Source organism: Lampris incognitus, chromosome 13 (assembly GCF_029633865.1).
Source record: "Lampris incognitus isolate fLamInc1 chromosome 13, fLamInc1.hap2, whole genome shotgun sequence".
Lineage (NCBI taxonomy): Eukaryota > Metazoa > Chordata > Actinopteri > Lampriformes > Lampridae > Lampris > Lampris incognitus.
Window position 1 is genome coordinate 32,408,247 of NC_079223.1, and position 16,209 is coordinate 32,424,455.

Sequence of the window (16,209 nt, forward strand, 5' to 3'; positions counted from 1 at the left end):
GATATTGGGCTATACAAATAAAATTGATTTTGATTTTTTTTTAATTGGGGTAGCTTTTAGCTAGAAATATATAACTTTTTCTCTTGTGTATTATACCATGAAGATATATCCTAATATGAATAATACATAAAATGATATGTTGAAAGATAAAGTAACTACACGTATGAGCTTAGAATGAGTTATGAAGTTATGAAAACAGAATAACTGTGAAGAGTCTGGGTGTATAAATTGTGAGCGGTAAAATATTGCTGAGACTTTTCTCTGAGGGGAATTCAGAGAAAAATCCCATCAGTTACAGACCGGCTGGTTGAGGCCTATATGGTGCAGTCTAATGACATGTAGACAATTAAGGAACCTTTCCACTAAAGCTTGTCCTCATGAAGTCCAGAACAGACACAAGTAGATTTTTATTGTGCATTTTTGGAGGAGAAAGACTGTAGTGAGTGACGATCCAATAAATGAGCTTCAAAAAGTACACCCTTATTTTACTGGTTTATTAAAATAATGTGTTTGCCAGTGGTAAAAATAAAACATAAAACAACAGGGTTCTCACTCTTTTTAGGGAAATCATTTCACAGTACGTTTCAAGGATATTTTCCATGACCTTAGCTCAGATATACATGACAGCCGTTGTTCACAGGTCATATTTTTCACTATTAATTACTCATTATTATCAGTGGAGGCCTCAACAGACTCTATGGACTGTTCCACTTTTGGCAGGTCACTGAACTGAACATACCACCTAAATTTCAAGCACTGATGTGACATCTCAACTGCTAAAAATATTAATACAAATATGCTGCATCATTTAGAAATCACCATCTCAGCCATCAAGTCAGTCATCTCAACAGGTAAACATCTCATCCTAACGTTACAATTTTCCATGGCCTCAATATTTGCAGGAAATATGATCAATTTTATCATTTTCCATAGGTTTTCCATGACTCCAAAACTGGTCTATAAATTTCCAGGTTTTCCAGGATGTGTGGGAACTGTCAGCATAGTTATTCTATTGATTGCTGTATAAACATGACACTGAATTTTTCAAAAGCAATTTTGAAGAACATTACTGATAAATGGTGTTTGCCACCTGCAGTGCATTGAGCTCAGCCACTCTCCTGCTCCACTCTTCCTCTGTCATTTCCTCTTCCTCTCCTCCCTCTCTCCCATTCTCCACTACCTGCTGCTCTCCTGAGAGATGGACAGAGAAAGATTTTCACGAGTTCAGTCCAACTCGAGTCCAACTCCCGAGTGTCATTCTCTAAATGGACGGTGTGACTTCTCTGGTCACACAACAAACTTAAACACTGATGTGCAATCTCAGCTAAAAATTACGCTAAAACATATGCCATCTCAGCAGGTGAAAATGCGCTTTTATAATCTAACTTTTCAAATTTTCTTGACCTCAATACCATTTCCAGAACATCTGATCAATTTGTCATTTTCCAAGTATTTCCCATGAATGGAGAACTAGTCAATAAATTTCAAGGTTTTCCAGGATGCGTGGGAGCCCTGCATCCACACAAGAACATTTTCCCCCTCTTCTTTACTTTAAAATCCAACAGCAATTAGTGTTGAAATTCATCTGAAAGTTGGAGAAAAACATTATAGTTATAAAGTCTCTGGATGTTGCTTGGCGTCGGTGAGCCACTCAGAATAAAGTCAGCTGGGCTGCCACTGAAATGCTGAAACTTTATTATTTTCCAATGTCAAACACGTGTGTTTGACATTGGAAAAGCGAGAGGCAGCCTGGCTATTGTAATTAAAATGAGGCTAATGGAGGTTTTTCTTTCATTTGGGAAAGGCCCGGACAAAAAAAATGAATAGTGGCTTTGGCTGGTGACATGGGTCAGGCTGTTTCAGGCCAGTGCAGACCTCTAACATAATGTAATCTAACAGACTTGTCTAGTAGGAGTCAGTGCTGTTGGTTAATGGCAATGTCACTTGTCAGTTGCAGCTGAAGTGACATTTTTCTGTGTGTGTGTGTGTGTGTGGGGGGGGGGGGGGTTGTCCTTACCATCACAGGTCAGAGCAGTACTGTGTGTGTGTGTGTGTGCGTGTGCGTGTGTGTGTGTGTGTGTGTGTGTGTGTGTGTGTGTGTGTGTGTGTGTGTGTGTGTCCGTACCATCACAGGTCAGAGCAGTACACACCCAGCTGCCACAGGCACACACACATTTGTTGCATTCCATGTGAGTTTCAGCTCCATCCTCAAACACCTTATCTTCTAAGGCACATTCTGCATGCACGCACATGCACGTGCACACACACACACACACACACACACACACACACACACACACACACACATTCAGATACATAGGCAGTTAGTCAAACAGATGTGAAGATGAGCAGGCAGGTCATACACATATGGATAGAAGGACAGACAAGCACACAGTAAGACAGTCAGACAGACATTTATAGACAGACAGAAACACATACAGACAGAACGATACATATTTTACTGTTTTTTGTGAGATAAATGGATATATACATAGATATAGATAGATGGATAAAAATGTAAATGTTGATAATGTGAGTGTATTTCCGTGTGTGTGTGTGTGTGTGTGTGTGTGTGCGTATCTGTTTTTTGGGGTGGGTTTAATACTTCTTTCAGGTGGTTGGTATGTAGGCGTGAGACAGTTGATGAACTCTGCAAAACTCAGCTTCCAGTCAGCGTTCTCATCTGAAAGCTCAATTAAAGCATCCACACACAGAGACCTCAACAGAGATGATAAAGGAGGGAGAGAGAGAGAGAGAGAGAGAGAGAGAGAGAGAGAGAGAGAGAGAGAGAGAGAGAGAGAGAGAGAGAGAGAGAGAGAGAGAGAGAGAGAGAGAGAGAGAGAGAGAGAGAGAGAGAGAGAGAATACTACATTAAGCACTTGGGTAACCCTGGAATACAATAGCTCTCATAAACCCCTCTCACACTCTAAAATACCTTTCACTACTTGTGCCTACCTTCTGTTTTAGGTGTCCTAAACAATGATAAATGCAAGTTATTCTAAGTCATTAACTGTAAACTGGTATTGTGTGTGTGTGTGTGTGTGTGTGTGTGTGTGTGTGTGTGTGTGTGTGTGTGTGTGTGTGAGAGAGAGAGAGAGAGAGAGAGAGAGAGAGAGAGAGAGAGAGAGAGAGAGAGAGAGAGAGAGAGAGAGAGAGAGAGAGAGAGAGAGAGAGCGAGAGAGCGAAAGAGCGAGAGCACAGGTTAATATATACCTCAGCAGCAGGTCATTCTCCACATAATTGGAGTGTGTGAAATTAAGGGCGGTCTCGTTGTGTTTAAGGAAACTCATAAATTCCTTTGAATCAAGCTGGGAATCCCCGTTATCGTACATCTACAATACATATGAACAAATACACAATATTTAATCTTATTTTCTTCTGCTATTCTCATATGAATGAATAGATCATAACAAAGTCATAATGAAGGCTGTGGAAATTTGGAAATGACCGTCCTTGTAGCCTTAAAAAATGATGTACCAGAAGGTCAAGGGATCTGACCTGGAAGTACTTCAGCAGAAGGTCATCAACTGAGGACCTGTTTGAGCTCCAGTGCTCTGATACAGCCTCTTCCTGTATCCAATGGATGACTTTGTTCCTCAGCCAATCACGATCCGTCAGATAACACACAACTACATGTATAGTAAACACATAAAAAAATGTGCATGGAGTATACATATGTGCAGCACCTGTGAGCGTAAACAGATCTCTAGGACTAAAGACCAGGTTCGGAGGAGCAGTAGATGAATTAAAACAATGGCAATAATAGACCACAGATCTGTCTTGTTTATATACAGAGGTTAGTAGTAGTAGACACAATTGGTACTAATTGGTACCACAACATAGACTTACACAGAAACATGGACATTCAAATCACAAAAAAACAAAACAAAAACAAAACACTTAATTCCCCAAATTCTTAGGGAAAATAGGTGTTATATCCTTTAGTTTCTCAGTTTAGTTTGACTTAAACCTATTTAGTTCAAAAGATAATCCTTTGACTTAAAGGGTCCTTTAAGTTCCTATTTTAGGTTTTTGCTTATATTTCTCCTTTTTTCTTTGAGTTAACTTTGTTTATGTTCTCATTCTATTTTAGTTTATCCCTCTAGGATATTCTAACCTTTTAATCCTAGTTAATTCTCTTAGGTTTAACCTTTTGTTTGTTTACCATAACCAGAACACAAATATTTCACAGTAACATTATACCTCAAAACTAAAATAAACAAAATAAAACAATTTAAATCTTAAATACAAACCTCAAAATTTCACCATCCAGTGCATAACCAATAACTTCAGATTTCACAGATCAATGCAATAGTCCCTTGTTTAAGACTCTTGAACTGTCCATAAGCATCCCCTGTGCCTCAGGCACCATGCCAGCCAGCCGCTCAGGAGCTCAGCTCTGCCTTTGGGCTCAGCCACTCCCTTTAGCCGCACCACAGTATCCAACATGGCAAACCGTAAAGAGAGGACCCCCATGTGTCTGGTGAATGAGTTAGCCCGTTTCAACAAGATTCAACCCGAGTATAAGCTGCTTTGTGAGCAAGGACCAGCTCATTCCAAGATGTTCTCAGTGAGACTCACGCTGGGAGATCAGCAGTGGGAGGCAGAGGGGACCAGCATCAAGAAAGCCCAGCATTCTGCTGCTGCATCTGCCCTCGCCGAGACAATGCTCCCTAAGCCCACAGTGAGGACACCCTGCAACACAGGCACGAACCCAGTGGACTGCATGACACACACCATGGAGCGGAATGTGCTACCCCCGCGGTAGGGGCGGCCTCCTACTTTGCCCTCACACTGCCTCCAGGCCCCCAAGACTCCTCCAGTGGAGGCCCCGATAATACGGGGCCGGGCGGATGATCTGGGCTCTGGCCTGTTGACTTTTTCAGGTTTTTGTGAATTCTGGGGGGGACGTGTGTAGCAGGCTGTGTATGGGCTCAGGCAGATAATTCACAGAAACCTGTTTTGTTCATGGTGTTATGATTACTGACTCTGTTCTTCATGCCCAGTAATCACCATGTATTGTCACCTGGTGAACTTCGTCCATTAGGTAAGTGGGCACACCTGTTTTCCCCGTTATTTAAACCCTTGACTGGAGTCACCTCATCGTCTGTGTGAAGTGTGTGAATAAACAGCCTTGGTGAGGTGCAGCCAAAGAGAATTGGTTGACTTGATAATTTCTGGACATTTACCCTTTTAAAGGATTTTTGTTTACCTAGGTTACATATGACACATATGCATGCATGCATGCATGAACATTGTCTCCCAGGAAGACAGAAGAAGTTGTGAAAATAGTGAAAACTGGTTTTGGTCACTTGATGACCTGCGTGCATGAGGCAACAGACTTTGCGTACATATGTTAGCTCTGGGGTTTCCTGTGAAGATGCTTCTTGGTGCGGGACCCACCAAATAGTCTATGCAGTAAAATAAGCAATAAATTCTCATTACCTGTCAAAAAGCAAGATAATAGTAATCTGTACATTGTGTCTCCTTTCAAGTCCTCAATCATGACCTATTAATAATCAGACAGGCATGTCTACATTTTAAAGTGATATTTTGGGATAGAATTTTTTTCCTTTTTAATTGTGTTCTTTTTATCTCATGTTGCTTTTACATTTTGTCTTAATGGCTTTTATGTCTTATGTAAAGCACTTTGACTTGCCTTGTTGCTGAAATGTGCTATGAAAATAAATTTGCCTTGAAGTGGGGGGCACACATTCATTGATTGAGACATGAAATCCTGAGGAAGTGGTGAACTGTTTCATCTTCAGCTTTCTATATCAGCAGCTGCTACCGATCAAACATTACTATGCAGGACTTGTATCATCAATTTGAAAGATCACATAAACTTTAATGAGATATAAGAGGGGAACCTTACTGAGCTAAAGACAGTGAAAGTGCCCTAAATCCAAAATGTTTTTGGGGTATTTGATTGGATGCAGTTTTTGTTTTTTACTTGAGGGGAGCTGAGTGTCGACCTTTTTTCAAAAATGTTTGTAGGGCAACTTTGCCGTCGTGCCTGTTGATCGGAAGTGTTATTTGCCCCTCTTAAGCAAAATGGTAGACTGTATGTACATAATTGCATGACAAAAAACATCTTTTATTACTCTGAGATATATCACTTTTATTCTTCAGAATATGCCTCAGACAATCCTGCTGTGACAGCTGATGGTTTCAGAAGGCTGTCCTCCAGTTCTGGCTGCTATCAGGACACTGAGCCTGGATAGCAGCTTCTCTCTCCATCCAGCCCATCAACCCAAACTCTTGGGCAAATGACAATCTTGTGCTCTCCCAGAGACCCGGTGAAGAACTATTTCTTGGCGGGGGGGTCTAATTTGTTTGGTCTATATCTGCTTACCGGCTCCAACCAGGCAACCTAGCTCTGCGTGTATGTTCAGTGTTCAAAATTGTGGCCTGATTTACAGGGATAGTCAGTGGTGGTGACTATAATGTGAATTCCTGGATGTTCATCTGCAATTTTCTGTAGTAGTCCCAGTAATATTTGTTGTTAAAGTGTACTGAGGTAGCATATCACATGACATGGTTAAGGTACGTTCGAGTAAAAAAAAAAAAAAAGGTTACAAATGCAGTTGCAAGAACAGTACTACTTTCCACTCATATCTTTGGATGTTTATCGGTACACGGTCACGGTCAATAAGTCCAATAGACAGGCAGAGGTATCCAATAAACATTAGGCACAGGCAGAGTCAAAACACAGAAGCTTAGTCTAAATCAGTCGAGTCAACAGGCAGAGGTATAAAAGAGGTAGGAAACACCTGAGGACAGGAACTTAAGAAAGAGGCCGTATTACACACCCTTGTATCTTTTTTTCTAAATGAGCAGTGAAAATGGTCAAATAATACTGAGCGTGTTGCCCTAATGTGTCTTTTTTTTCTAGGGGAGAGGTGAGGGATCGGGTTCATTGTTATTATTTATTGTTCTTTTGTTTGTATTGTACATGTCTACCTGGTTTAAGTATATTTTGTCTGTAGGATTTTACTATGTATACAAAACTTCCATAAATAAAGTGTTAAAAAAAGAAGAAAGAGGCTGTGACATTACACCCTGCTTCTCCTTTTTAGGTCAATTCTTGGTTGCTACACTTGGCGCATCTGTAGCTACATAACTAACTAATGTCTCCTTTCACTCAAATCTGTCTTCAGGCCTTCCTTTACAACCTTTAGCATAAATCACTTTTGTAGATGTTTTGACATTATTCTGTAGCAGCTAAACGACTTCTCAACAATTGCTTAGCTCTCAAGCCCTGTGGTGGCCAGTGGTTGATAAATGAAACAAAGGGTCGATGCTAGCTTGTTTCCTTCTAACTGGCGCTTAACTTTAACCATGCTACAAGGAAGTATGGCTACCTGATTTATGCACTACAGGACTCAAGGCTTCATAAAGGTCAACTACCTTCCACATGAAGTAGGATGTTTGCATGGCATCATGACAAAGTGCCGTTTACCCAAAAGAAAATTCAGATACAAAAGCCTACGCTTTGAACAGCTGGACACCCTCGAGCCTTCTCTCGGATCATGTCTGAAGTTTTGACACCCTCACTCCACGTGCTTACTGGCAAAGTTGTTATTGCTTAACATTCTCGCATGAGATGTTTTGCACTTTTTGACAAATGGGAAACATCTGTGCAGCTCAGAGCTTAGATATCACAGCCTCCATTTTGTTAGCATTGGATTTAACACGTGTCTGGTTGTACGTCAAGTAGTGGATTGTTCCCCCTTTTTCTCCCCAATTGTACTTGGCCAATTACCCCACTCTTCCGAGCCATCGCGGTCACTGCTCCACCCCCTCTGCCGATCCGGGGAGGGCTGCAGACTACCACATGCCTCCTCCAATACATGTGGAGTTGCCAGCCGTTTCTTTCCACCTGACAGTGAGGAGTTTCGCCTGGGGGACGTAGCGCATGGCAGGATCACGCTATTCTCTCAGTTCCCCCTCCACCCTGAACAGGCGCCCTAACTGAACAGAGGAGGCGCTAGTGCAGCGACCAGGACAAATACCCACGTCCGGTTTCCCACCCGCAGACACGGCCAATTGTGTCTGTAGAGACGCCCGACCAAGCCGGAGGCAACACGAGGATTCGAACCAGCGATCCCTGTGTTGGTAGGCAACAGAATAGATTGCTACGCTACCCAGATGCCCAATTCCCTAAAGGTAAGAATGGTGTATGAGTGACTGTGTTGTTCTCTGCCTTCCCACCAGTGCCTGCTAATATAGGCCTCAGCATCTGCACCCCTGAGTTAGAGAGTGGGCGTATGCAATTAATGAATTAACTTACTGGGGCTGACGTCCGTCTTTGTCGGCTTCTCTGGAAATGGAAAAGGACAACAGTAAAAACTTGGTTTACATTTTGCCAAAACACCAGATATCTAGTACTGTATGTGTAAGATGTACAAACAGTATGTATGTCTGTGACTGAGTGCACAGATATCTGGTTGCACATCATTGTACTACATCTTTGAACTGGGGACGTGTGTGTGTGTGTGTGTGTGTGTGTGTGTGTGTGTGTGTGTGTGTGTGTGTGTGTGTGTGTGTGTGTGTGTGTGTGTGTGCGTGCGTGCACAGCGAGGGTTTGTGTCTCATTCTCAATATACATGTCAATGTATGTCAGTCAAAGTCAGTGTCAATGTCCGTCAGTACGTGTGTATGTGTATTGGGGTTTGTGTCTTTGTCATTGTGTGTGGTGAAACCTGGACAGCGTCCTCTGTGTGACAGATGTATCTTTGTCTTAGAGACACAGGCCTCTCTATGCAGCTCACAGTGGTTCCTATAGGAACGGTCATCACTGCCACACACCCAGTGCTCTGACCCATCACATTGCTTGAAGGGGGGGGGTTGTAAGAAATTAAGAGACAAAAAAGAGTAAGTAAGTAGACACTCAAACTTAGCTGTGTGCAAACAAAACACACTTTTTGGTTTTGTTTTTTTTGTTAAATTCCTTTCACGTGTTAGACATCAGATTTTTTTTGCATCTATTTACACAATTTGTACACCAAGTACAATACAACATCTTTCTTTCAAATCAACACATTTGGTCTCTTGTTTATTATCGGTGTTTAGTGTGGTGGGGAGTATTTCTAGCCTGCACACCAGACCCATCCCACAAGATGTTCACAATCTGTCTGGTTTCAACAATCTGAAGTGAAATTATGTCTGCTTTTTAATCTATTTTTTTCCTATCATCCTTATTTCTTTTTTTTTCATTCAACATAGTTTATGTTGGTTTCGTAACTAGCCTATTTCAATCAATCTTACATTTCACTTACCCATGAAAATAAACTGAAAAGTAATTGGTATACGCAGCAATCATAGGTCGTTACAGACAACTAAAAAAGACCAAAACTAAAAACCCCTTTTGTTTGTCAGGTACAAATTGGCTTATTAATTGTGGTTAAATTGTAATAAAAATCATTATATTGTACATGACAGCAGAATGGCTCTAAATACACACTAAACACACTCCATGCAAAGCAAAAGAACTGCACACGTGCATCAGCACTGCACTGGCATTGCAGGTACCAACCAGCATGTTTCACAGCAATACGACTGGCCTTCAAATTCCTTTAAACAAACCATTTAAAGGCCCTGTGTGTCTTAATTTAGTTTGTCAATGAAATCAATTCTGATCCTCATCATTGACACTTAATCCACCCGCAAATATAATGCATCAAGCAATCATTATTACCTGCACACAGCGACACACCGGTTCCCCTCTCTCAGTCGATACACACTCTCTACCTGCCCCGCAGAATGTGTTGGCACACACTGACTGGTCCTACATACACACACACACACACACACACACACACACACACACACACACACACACACACACACATCAATATAAATCAAACAATGTATAGTACAGTGGACATAGACTGTAACCTTTCTGTTTTTTCAGTCGTACGCTGTGCACACAGGGCAACATTAGACAAGTGTGATGGTAAGTCAGACCTAAGTCCCACAATGTTGCCAATACACACGAAAGGTTTAAGATAATTGAACAAAAGAGAGAAGCTGAGAGAAATGTTCTGAAGAACTGTGTATACTTTAAATGAACAAAACCCAACAATATATGATCTGGGCACGGTGACCCAGTGGTTAGCGCTGTTGCCTCACAGCAAGAAGGTCCTCGGGTCGAACCCTGGGGTTGTCCAACCTTGGGGTTGTCCAACCTTGGGGATCATCACAGGTTGTCCTCTGTGTGAAGTTTGCATGTTCTCCCCGTGTCTGTGGTGGGTTTTCTCTAGGTGCTCTGGTTTCCCCCACCATCAAAACATGCATGTTAGGGTTAGTACTCCTGTCTGTGCCCCCTGAGCAATGCAATGGGAAAAGAACTGGAGGTGGTCCCTGAGTGCAGCATGAAGGTGCTAGCCCACTAAACCTTTGCAAGCACAGTCAACAGTTAATTGAAAATTTAATCCTTTTCAGAGGAACACAACAGTTCGATGCATTTCCACTTTCAAAGTATAAGTATAAGTAACACAGTTCAGAGTATAAGGAAGTCCACAGGCCTCTATCTCTCTGCCTGCTGAAACACACACTTTTCCAAAATCACAGAGGTTTATTTTACATGGGTAGTATTTGCTGACCAGAGGAGCCCCCCACGATGCTCCCTGCCCTCACATGAATGTACTAGTCATGTCCTACATGGTACACATCTTAGCCCATTTAGCCCGAGGGAAATCCTGTTCAGTTCCTGTGACACACTGGAAAGAACACCAGCATCTTCTCTAATAACAGACTCGAAGACACATCCTAGGATGCACTGGGACACATCATCATGTGATGTTTCCTGAGGTCCTTGGGTGTTTCGGGTGTTTCAACATCATACACCCTCTCTCAGGTGACCCAGCTAGGGTTGATCAGGCCCTGGCTTGTGTCCCAGCAGCATTGGCCCACAGATCACTCCTTCTGATCCAAAGCCATCTGGAGGCACTCTCTGCAGTCTCTATAGAAGACTTGATGGCTCTCCTTATAGCAGCCCCAGTGATGTCAAGTAGAGTGTAGAGCTTGCACAGTGAGCGGCACAGCAAATCCTCTACACCCCACTTCAATGGGCTCACAACGCACCTTCCAGACTGTTCTCTGGCACTGATCCATCAGCTCCTGGTACTTGGACTGCGTCTGCTCATTTGCCTCCTCCATTCGGTCCTCCCAGGGAACCATCAGCTCCACAAGTAGCAACTGTTTTGAAGAGGCTGATGATAGCACTATGTCTGGCCTCAACGAAGTTGCCACAATGTGGTCTCGGAACCTGAGTCCCCTCCCACCCCCAAAGTCGTCTAGCAGCTCCCAGTCTGACACAGAGGTGAGGAGACTGGCTGCTGATCTGGGCTGTGACTGAGGCTGCTCACCAGCCCTGACAAAGGCAATGTTCCTCTGTCCGCAGACTTACTTGTTGTTGGCCACAGCTTTAAAGATGGCCTCTGCAACTGTCTTCAGCACCTGGTCATGTCGCCAGCGGTAACGGCCCTCCCCCAGGGCTGATGGGCAGCTGCTGAGGATGTACTCAAGTGAATCTTTTCCAGGGCTCAGAGGACATGATGGAGAATCAGACTTGTCACAAAGATGGAGATTTGCTGGGCTAGGCAGAACATCATACACAGCTTGTACCATGAATTTGATCCGCTGCAGTTTTGCCTGCCAGATATCTGCCCAGGATATCTTCCTCTCCAGTGCACCCCCCCCCCCACCTTGTCCATGCTCCCTAATGCTGCATGCCCACCATTCTGCTGGTCCTTTCCTCCTCGACACCTACCCGCACCTCCTCCAGGACTAGATGGCATTTGTCCTTGCCATGGACCTTATCATAGCGAGGTTGTGGGATGGCTCCCAGCCCTACCCGTTCAGTTGCCACCGTGCCCACCAAAGCCCTGTGTCTCAGCCAAGACTCTGCTATCTCCAGGCCTTTCTGGGCTCTCCACTTCCTGCCTGTCTGCACCATAATGCCTGCTGATGCCACTCTAGAGTCCTTGGAGTCCTGATAGAGCAGTGCCTCTCTTGTGTGAGAAACCCTGAACTCCTCATCGAGGTTGCTCATAGGGAGCTGGAGTTGCTCCTCCCATACAGTGCTGCACCACTAAGACTGCACGGCAAACCCAGCCATCTGTGGAGGTAGCTACTGATCTTCCTCTCCAAGGTCTCCACTGTCAACAGGATTACCTCGTAAACCAGCATAGGCCAGAGAACTCAGGGTAAGATGCCATGTTTGTAAATCCAAGCCTTGAACCTGCCAGGTAGGCCAGACTTGTCTACTGTATTGAGCCAGTTCTCAAGCTCCTTGATGATTGCTTCGATTGCCGGTGTATCTCTAAGGCTACAGTCAAAGACCTTGCTTAGACTCTTGACTGGTTTCTCGGTAATGGATGGAATTGCAATGCCATCCAGAAAGAAGTGAAACCAGTCCACCACTTTTCCCCTCTTCAACACCATGGCTCTAGATTTGGCTGGTTTAAAACTCATCCTTGCCCAGGAGATGAGCTTCTCCAGGCCCTGGAGAATCCACCTACCACTAGGCACCAATGTTGTGGTGACAGTGAGGTCATCCATAAAGGCTCTGATGGGGGGTTGCCGAACACCAGACTTGGACAGAGGGCCTCTGCACTCAGTTTCAGCTGCCTTGACCACCATATTCATGGCAAGGGTGAAGAGTGTAACTGAGATGGTACATCCAGCTATGATCCCCTTCTCAAGCCGGTGCCAGTCAGATGTTGTGCTCCCAGAAGTGATTCTGAGCCTGGAGTTACTGCAGTAGTTAAGGATCAGGTCCTTGATCTTACTGCGTACATGGTGTCGGTCCAGAGTAGTCTCGATCCGCTTGAGGGGTATTGAGCCATTTCAGTCTTTTTATCCAAACATCAACTTTTCCAACTTGCTGTGTGCATATCAACTTTTATATTTGGGAGAATTTTCAATGCATTGGCATTTCCATTGAGCTTTTCTGTCAAGCGACATCAAAATTCTCATACAAATAACTTGATAGCAGAGCAGTTTCTGAGGTTGTGTGCGTGGTGGTGGTGGTGGGGGGGTTGCGCCTCAGACTGCAGATGGCCACCTTTAAACCTCCTTGTCAGAAACAGACATGCTGTTTAACATGACAATGAAGTACAAAACATGCACGCACATTGTTGGTGCTACATGTGTCAGCTGGCCAGTAGTTTACATAGATGCAGAGGCTCAGATTGTGACCCCCATCCCCCAAGGGGTGGAGCCATAGATACACAGACAATATTTGGTCTCTAAATGTTGTGTTCTCTCCTCCTACAACTGTTAGCTGTGAATATGTAACATTAGCTAATATTTTTCCCCCTTGTGTATGAAAAACAGTTAGACAGTTATAATCACTGCTATTCGCACACGCGTCTGCAAAACACACACACACACACACACACACACACACACACACACACACACACACACACACATACACACTATGATGACGAGCTTAAAGGTAACTGTCCCCTAAACAGAGGTTTAAAGTCAAATTCCACACATTCCTTATTATACTCAGTGGCTAGACAGCCCCTCTACCAATATGCAGTCCCTTCCTTGCGCGCGCGCACACACACACACACACACACACACACACACACACACACACTAGATCCATCTGCTCCCAGTGATTCCTCAGCTGACATCTGCCACGCACCAAACCTGCTGTTAGCTACCAGCTGACAAGACATATAATACACGTGCGCGCGCACACATGCACACGAATGCGCACACCCCAGATTTAGGCCTTTGCTTTTGGTCAGATGTCACCATTTGTCAGACCATTTTTGATGGATTTAGACTCAGGATGGAATACACGTGAGCGCTGAGTCGTGAGAAGACTAAAAGTTACCCAGCAAACAAAACACGCCCCCAGCACGTCCCCCAAAGGTCCTCTCCGAACATCCGGTAAATGTCGTTGTGTGCGGTTTTCATTACGTCACAGGGACGTTATTGCGAGACGTCCAAAGAATGTCCCACAACATCCCCGTGACGTCCCAGGGACGTCTAAAAGACTTTCTCCTAATGTCCCTGCAATGTCCCCACGATAACATCCCCATGACGTCCCGGGGATGCCTAGAAGACTTTTCCCGTGACATAATTTTGGGACTTTACAGGGTCGTCCCGCAATAACGCCCCCGGGATGTCAAGTGTACCCATCAGGAGGACTTTTCCCCTAACGTACCTGTAATGTCCTCGGGATGTTTTTTGGGATGTCTAGTGGCATTTCCTCTAACGTCCCCGTGACGTAATTTTTCGGACTTTACAGGGACGTCCCGCAATAACGTCCCCGGGACATCTAGCGGGGGTTTCCTCTAACGTCTCTGTAATGTCCGTCCCGCAATAACGTCCCCGTGACGTAATTTCGGGACTTAACAGGGACGTCCTGCAATAACGTCCCCGTGACGTAATGAAAACCCTACACAATGACGTTTACCGGACGTTCGGAGAGGACCTTTAGGGGACGTGCTGGGGACGTTTTTTGTTTGCTGGGTACTTGTAAAAACGGTCTCAAAGGGAAAAGTCGTTTGTTTTACCTGCCGACACCTCGTTGCCAACAGCAGTTCTCCTTGACGTTGGCCTTGCTCGTCTTTCTGCCTCTTTTATTCCGTTGCAAGACTAATAGGTGAAATGATGTTGTAACAAACACACGACGGCCATTACCTTGGCCATCATGTGTTTGTTACAAAGATCAGTGAGTGCAGATGAATATAGAGCAATGCTGCTGTAAAAAAGGGCACAAAGGCAATACAATACTACATTTAAGGAAGGAGCGCAGCAGTCACACAACCACAATAGAAGGGCAGATGGGGTGCCACAAGTTGAGACTTTGGCCGGGACGAAAAGCAGTAGGTGGGGCCTGTTTGGGGTTGGTTTCTATTCTTAGAGTACTCGTTTTTGCGATTTTCTATCCGTCAATTAAATGTCATTAAAGGTAGTCTGAAATCTTTTGCTTACTCCGTATACTTCCCAGGACATCCCAGATTGGCAGCTCACGTAGCGCAAATGTCCAAACGGACTCGAATGTTCAAATTAGACATTCGGTGATTGACAGTTCAATTGCACCTGGCAAAACAGTGTTTATTTTATGTAACCCTGTTTTCAGCAAATGGCGAAATAGAGTAAAATGTTGTTATGTGCGAGCCCACCTTGGCCAGAGGGGAGGAGGACACAGAGGCGGAGGAGAGGAGCAGGAGCACCGGCAGCAGGAGCAAACCGAGAGTCATACTCTGCCCAGAAGAAGAAAACGTGAAGCAGATGGAAATCAAGATACAGGCAGGGCTCACGCTTCATAACTTTAAATAAGCGTCCAAATACAATGCATTTGCCATGTCTTGATGATAACAAGAATAACACTAATGCTTTAATGCAAATAAAAAGTTAAGCTAAATTAAGTTCACTTAAGCTAACTTAAACTGAGTCAAATTAAGCTAAGTTAAGTAAAACTAAGTTAAGTTAAGGTAAGTTAAGTTAGGTTTAAGGTAAATGTCACTAGACTCGGTCAAGAGGCCTACTAATTCAACATAATACTAATACTACCACTACTGATGATAACTCACTCAGCCTTGATGCTTGTCCAACCAACCGATATATGGCCAGGCTTCCTCCAAGTTAAATCCAATCAGCCTGTCAGTCAGTCAGTCAGTCACTTTGCCATTCGGTGTGTCAATAGCTATGTGTCAGTCCGTTTAAAAGACACCTGTCAGTTAGCAACTAAGAAATCCATGAAAACCCAGTTAGCCAGAGAACGTAGTTCTATGCAGGTGATACTATCTGCTCTGCTTGCCCCGCAGCGGCACGATGTCTGAGTTAGGAAAGAAGGGAAACGGGGATTTGGGGACTGAGGTGGAGAGGGGGAGTAGCTGTTCAGAGTAGCCCCTCCTCCTCCCTGACACACACACACACACACACACACACGCACACGCACACACACGTACGCACGCACGCACGCACGCACACACACGCATGCAGACTCACGCAGGGAGACACGTATACCTATACATATACATTGTATTTCTTAAAGCTATGTTGAAGACACGTTAGACAGACAGGGATGCCGAATACTGTTTCCGGTTAAACAGAAGGTGTCTATCAGTGTTCACGTCTGTAATTTGGAAAAAGTACGAGAGAGAGAGAGAGAGAGAGAGAGAGAGAGAGAGAGAGAGAGAGAGAGAGAGAGAGAGAGAGAGAGAGAGAGAG

At 44.1% G+C, this 16,209-nt stretch overlaps 1 protein-coding gene across 1 annotated transcript; it reads right to left on the reverse strand.

Moving 5' to 3' along the window:
* Positions 1 to 1,066: 1,066 nt before the first annotated feature.
* Positions 1,067 to 15,608, reverse strand: LOC130122499 (follistatin-related protein 1-like). The gene is made up of 10 exons (XM_056291431.1): positions 15,570 to 15,608; positions 15,159 to 15,239; positions 9,701 to 9,790; positions 8,706 to 8,835; positions 8,294 to 8,323; positions 3,499 to 3,629; positions 3,214 to 3,332; positions 2,606 to 2,718; positions 2,126 to 2,236; positions 1,067 to 1,191 (listed from the first exon to the last, which is right to left on the reverse strand). Exons 2-10 carry the CDS (start codon positions 15,234 to 15,236, stop codon positions 1,067 to 1,069), a joined length of 927 nt encoding a protein of 308 aa, XP_056147406.1. The 5' UTR covers positions 15,237 to 15,239; positions 15,570 to 15,608.
* Between the last annotated feature and the right edge of the window lie 601 nt (positions 15,609 to 16,209).

What these genes read in the sequence shown, in the direction of transcription:
- LOC130122499 (XM_056291431.1), bottom strand. Translation starts at nt 15,236, where the DNA reads ATGACTCTCGGTTTGCTCCTGCTGCCGGTGCTCCTGCTCCTCTCCTCC. An exon ending in CCTCCTCCCCTCTGGCCAAG is followed by an intron (nt 9,791 to 15,158) that starts GTGGGCTCGCAC and finishes GTGTGTATGTAG; the next exon opens with GACCAGTCAGTGTGTGCCAA. An exon ending in CGGTGTGTCGCTGTGTGCAG is followed by an intron (nt 8,836 to 9,700) that starts GTAATAATGATT and finishes CCCCCCTTCAAG; the next exon opens with CAATGTGATGGGTCAGAGCA.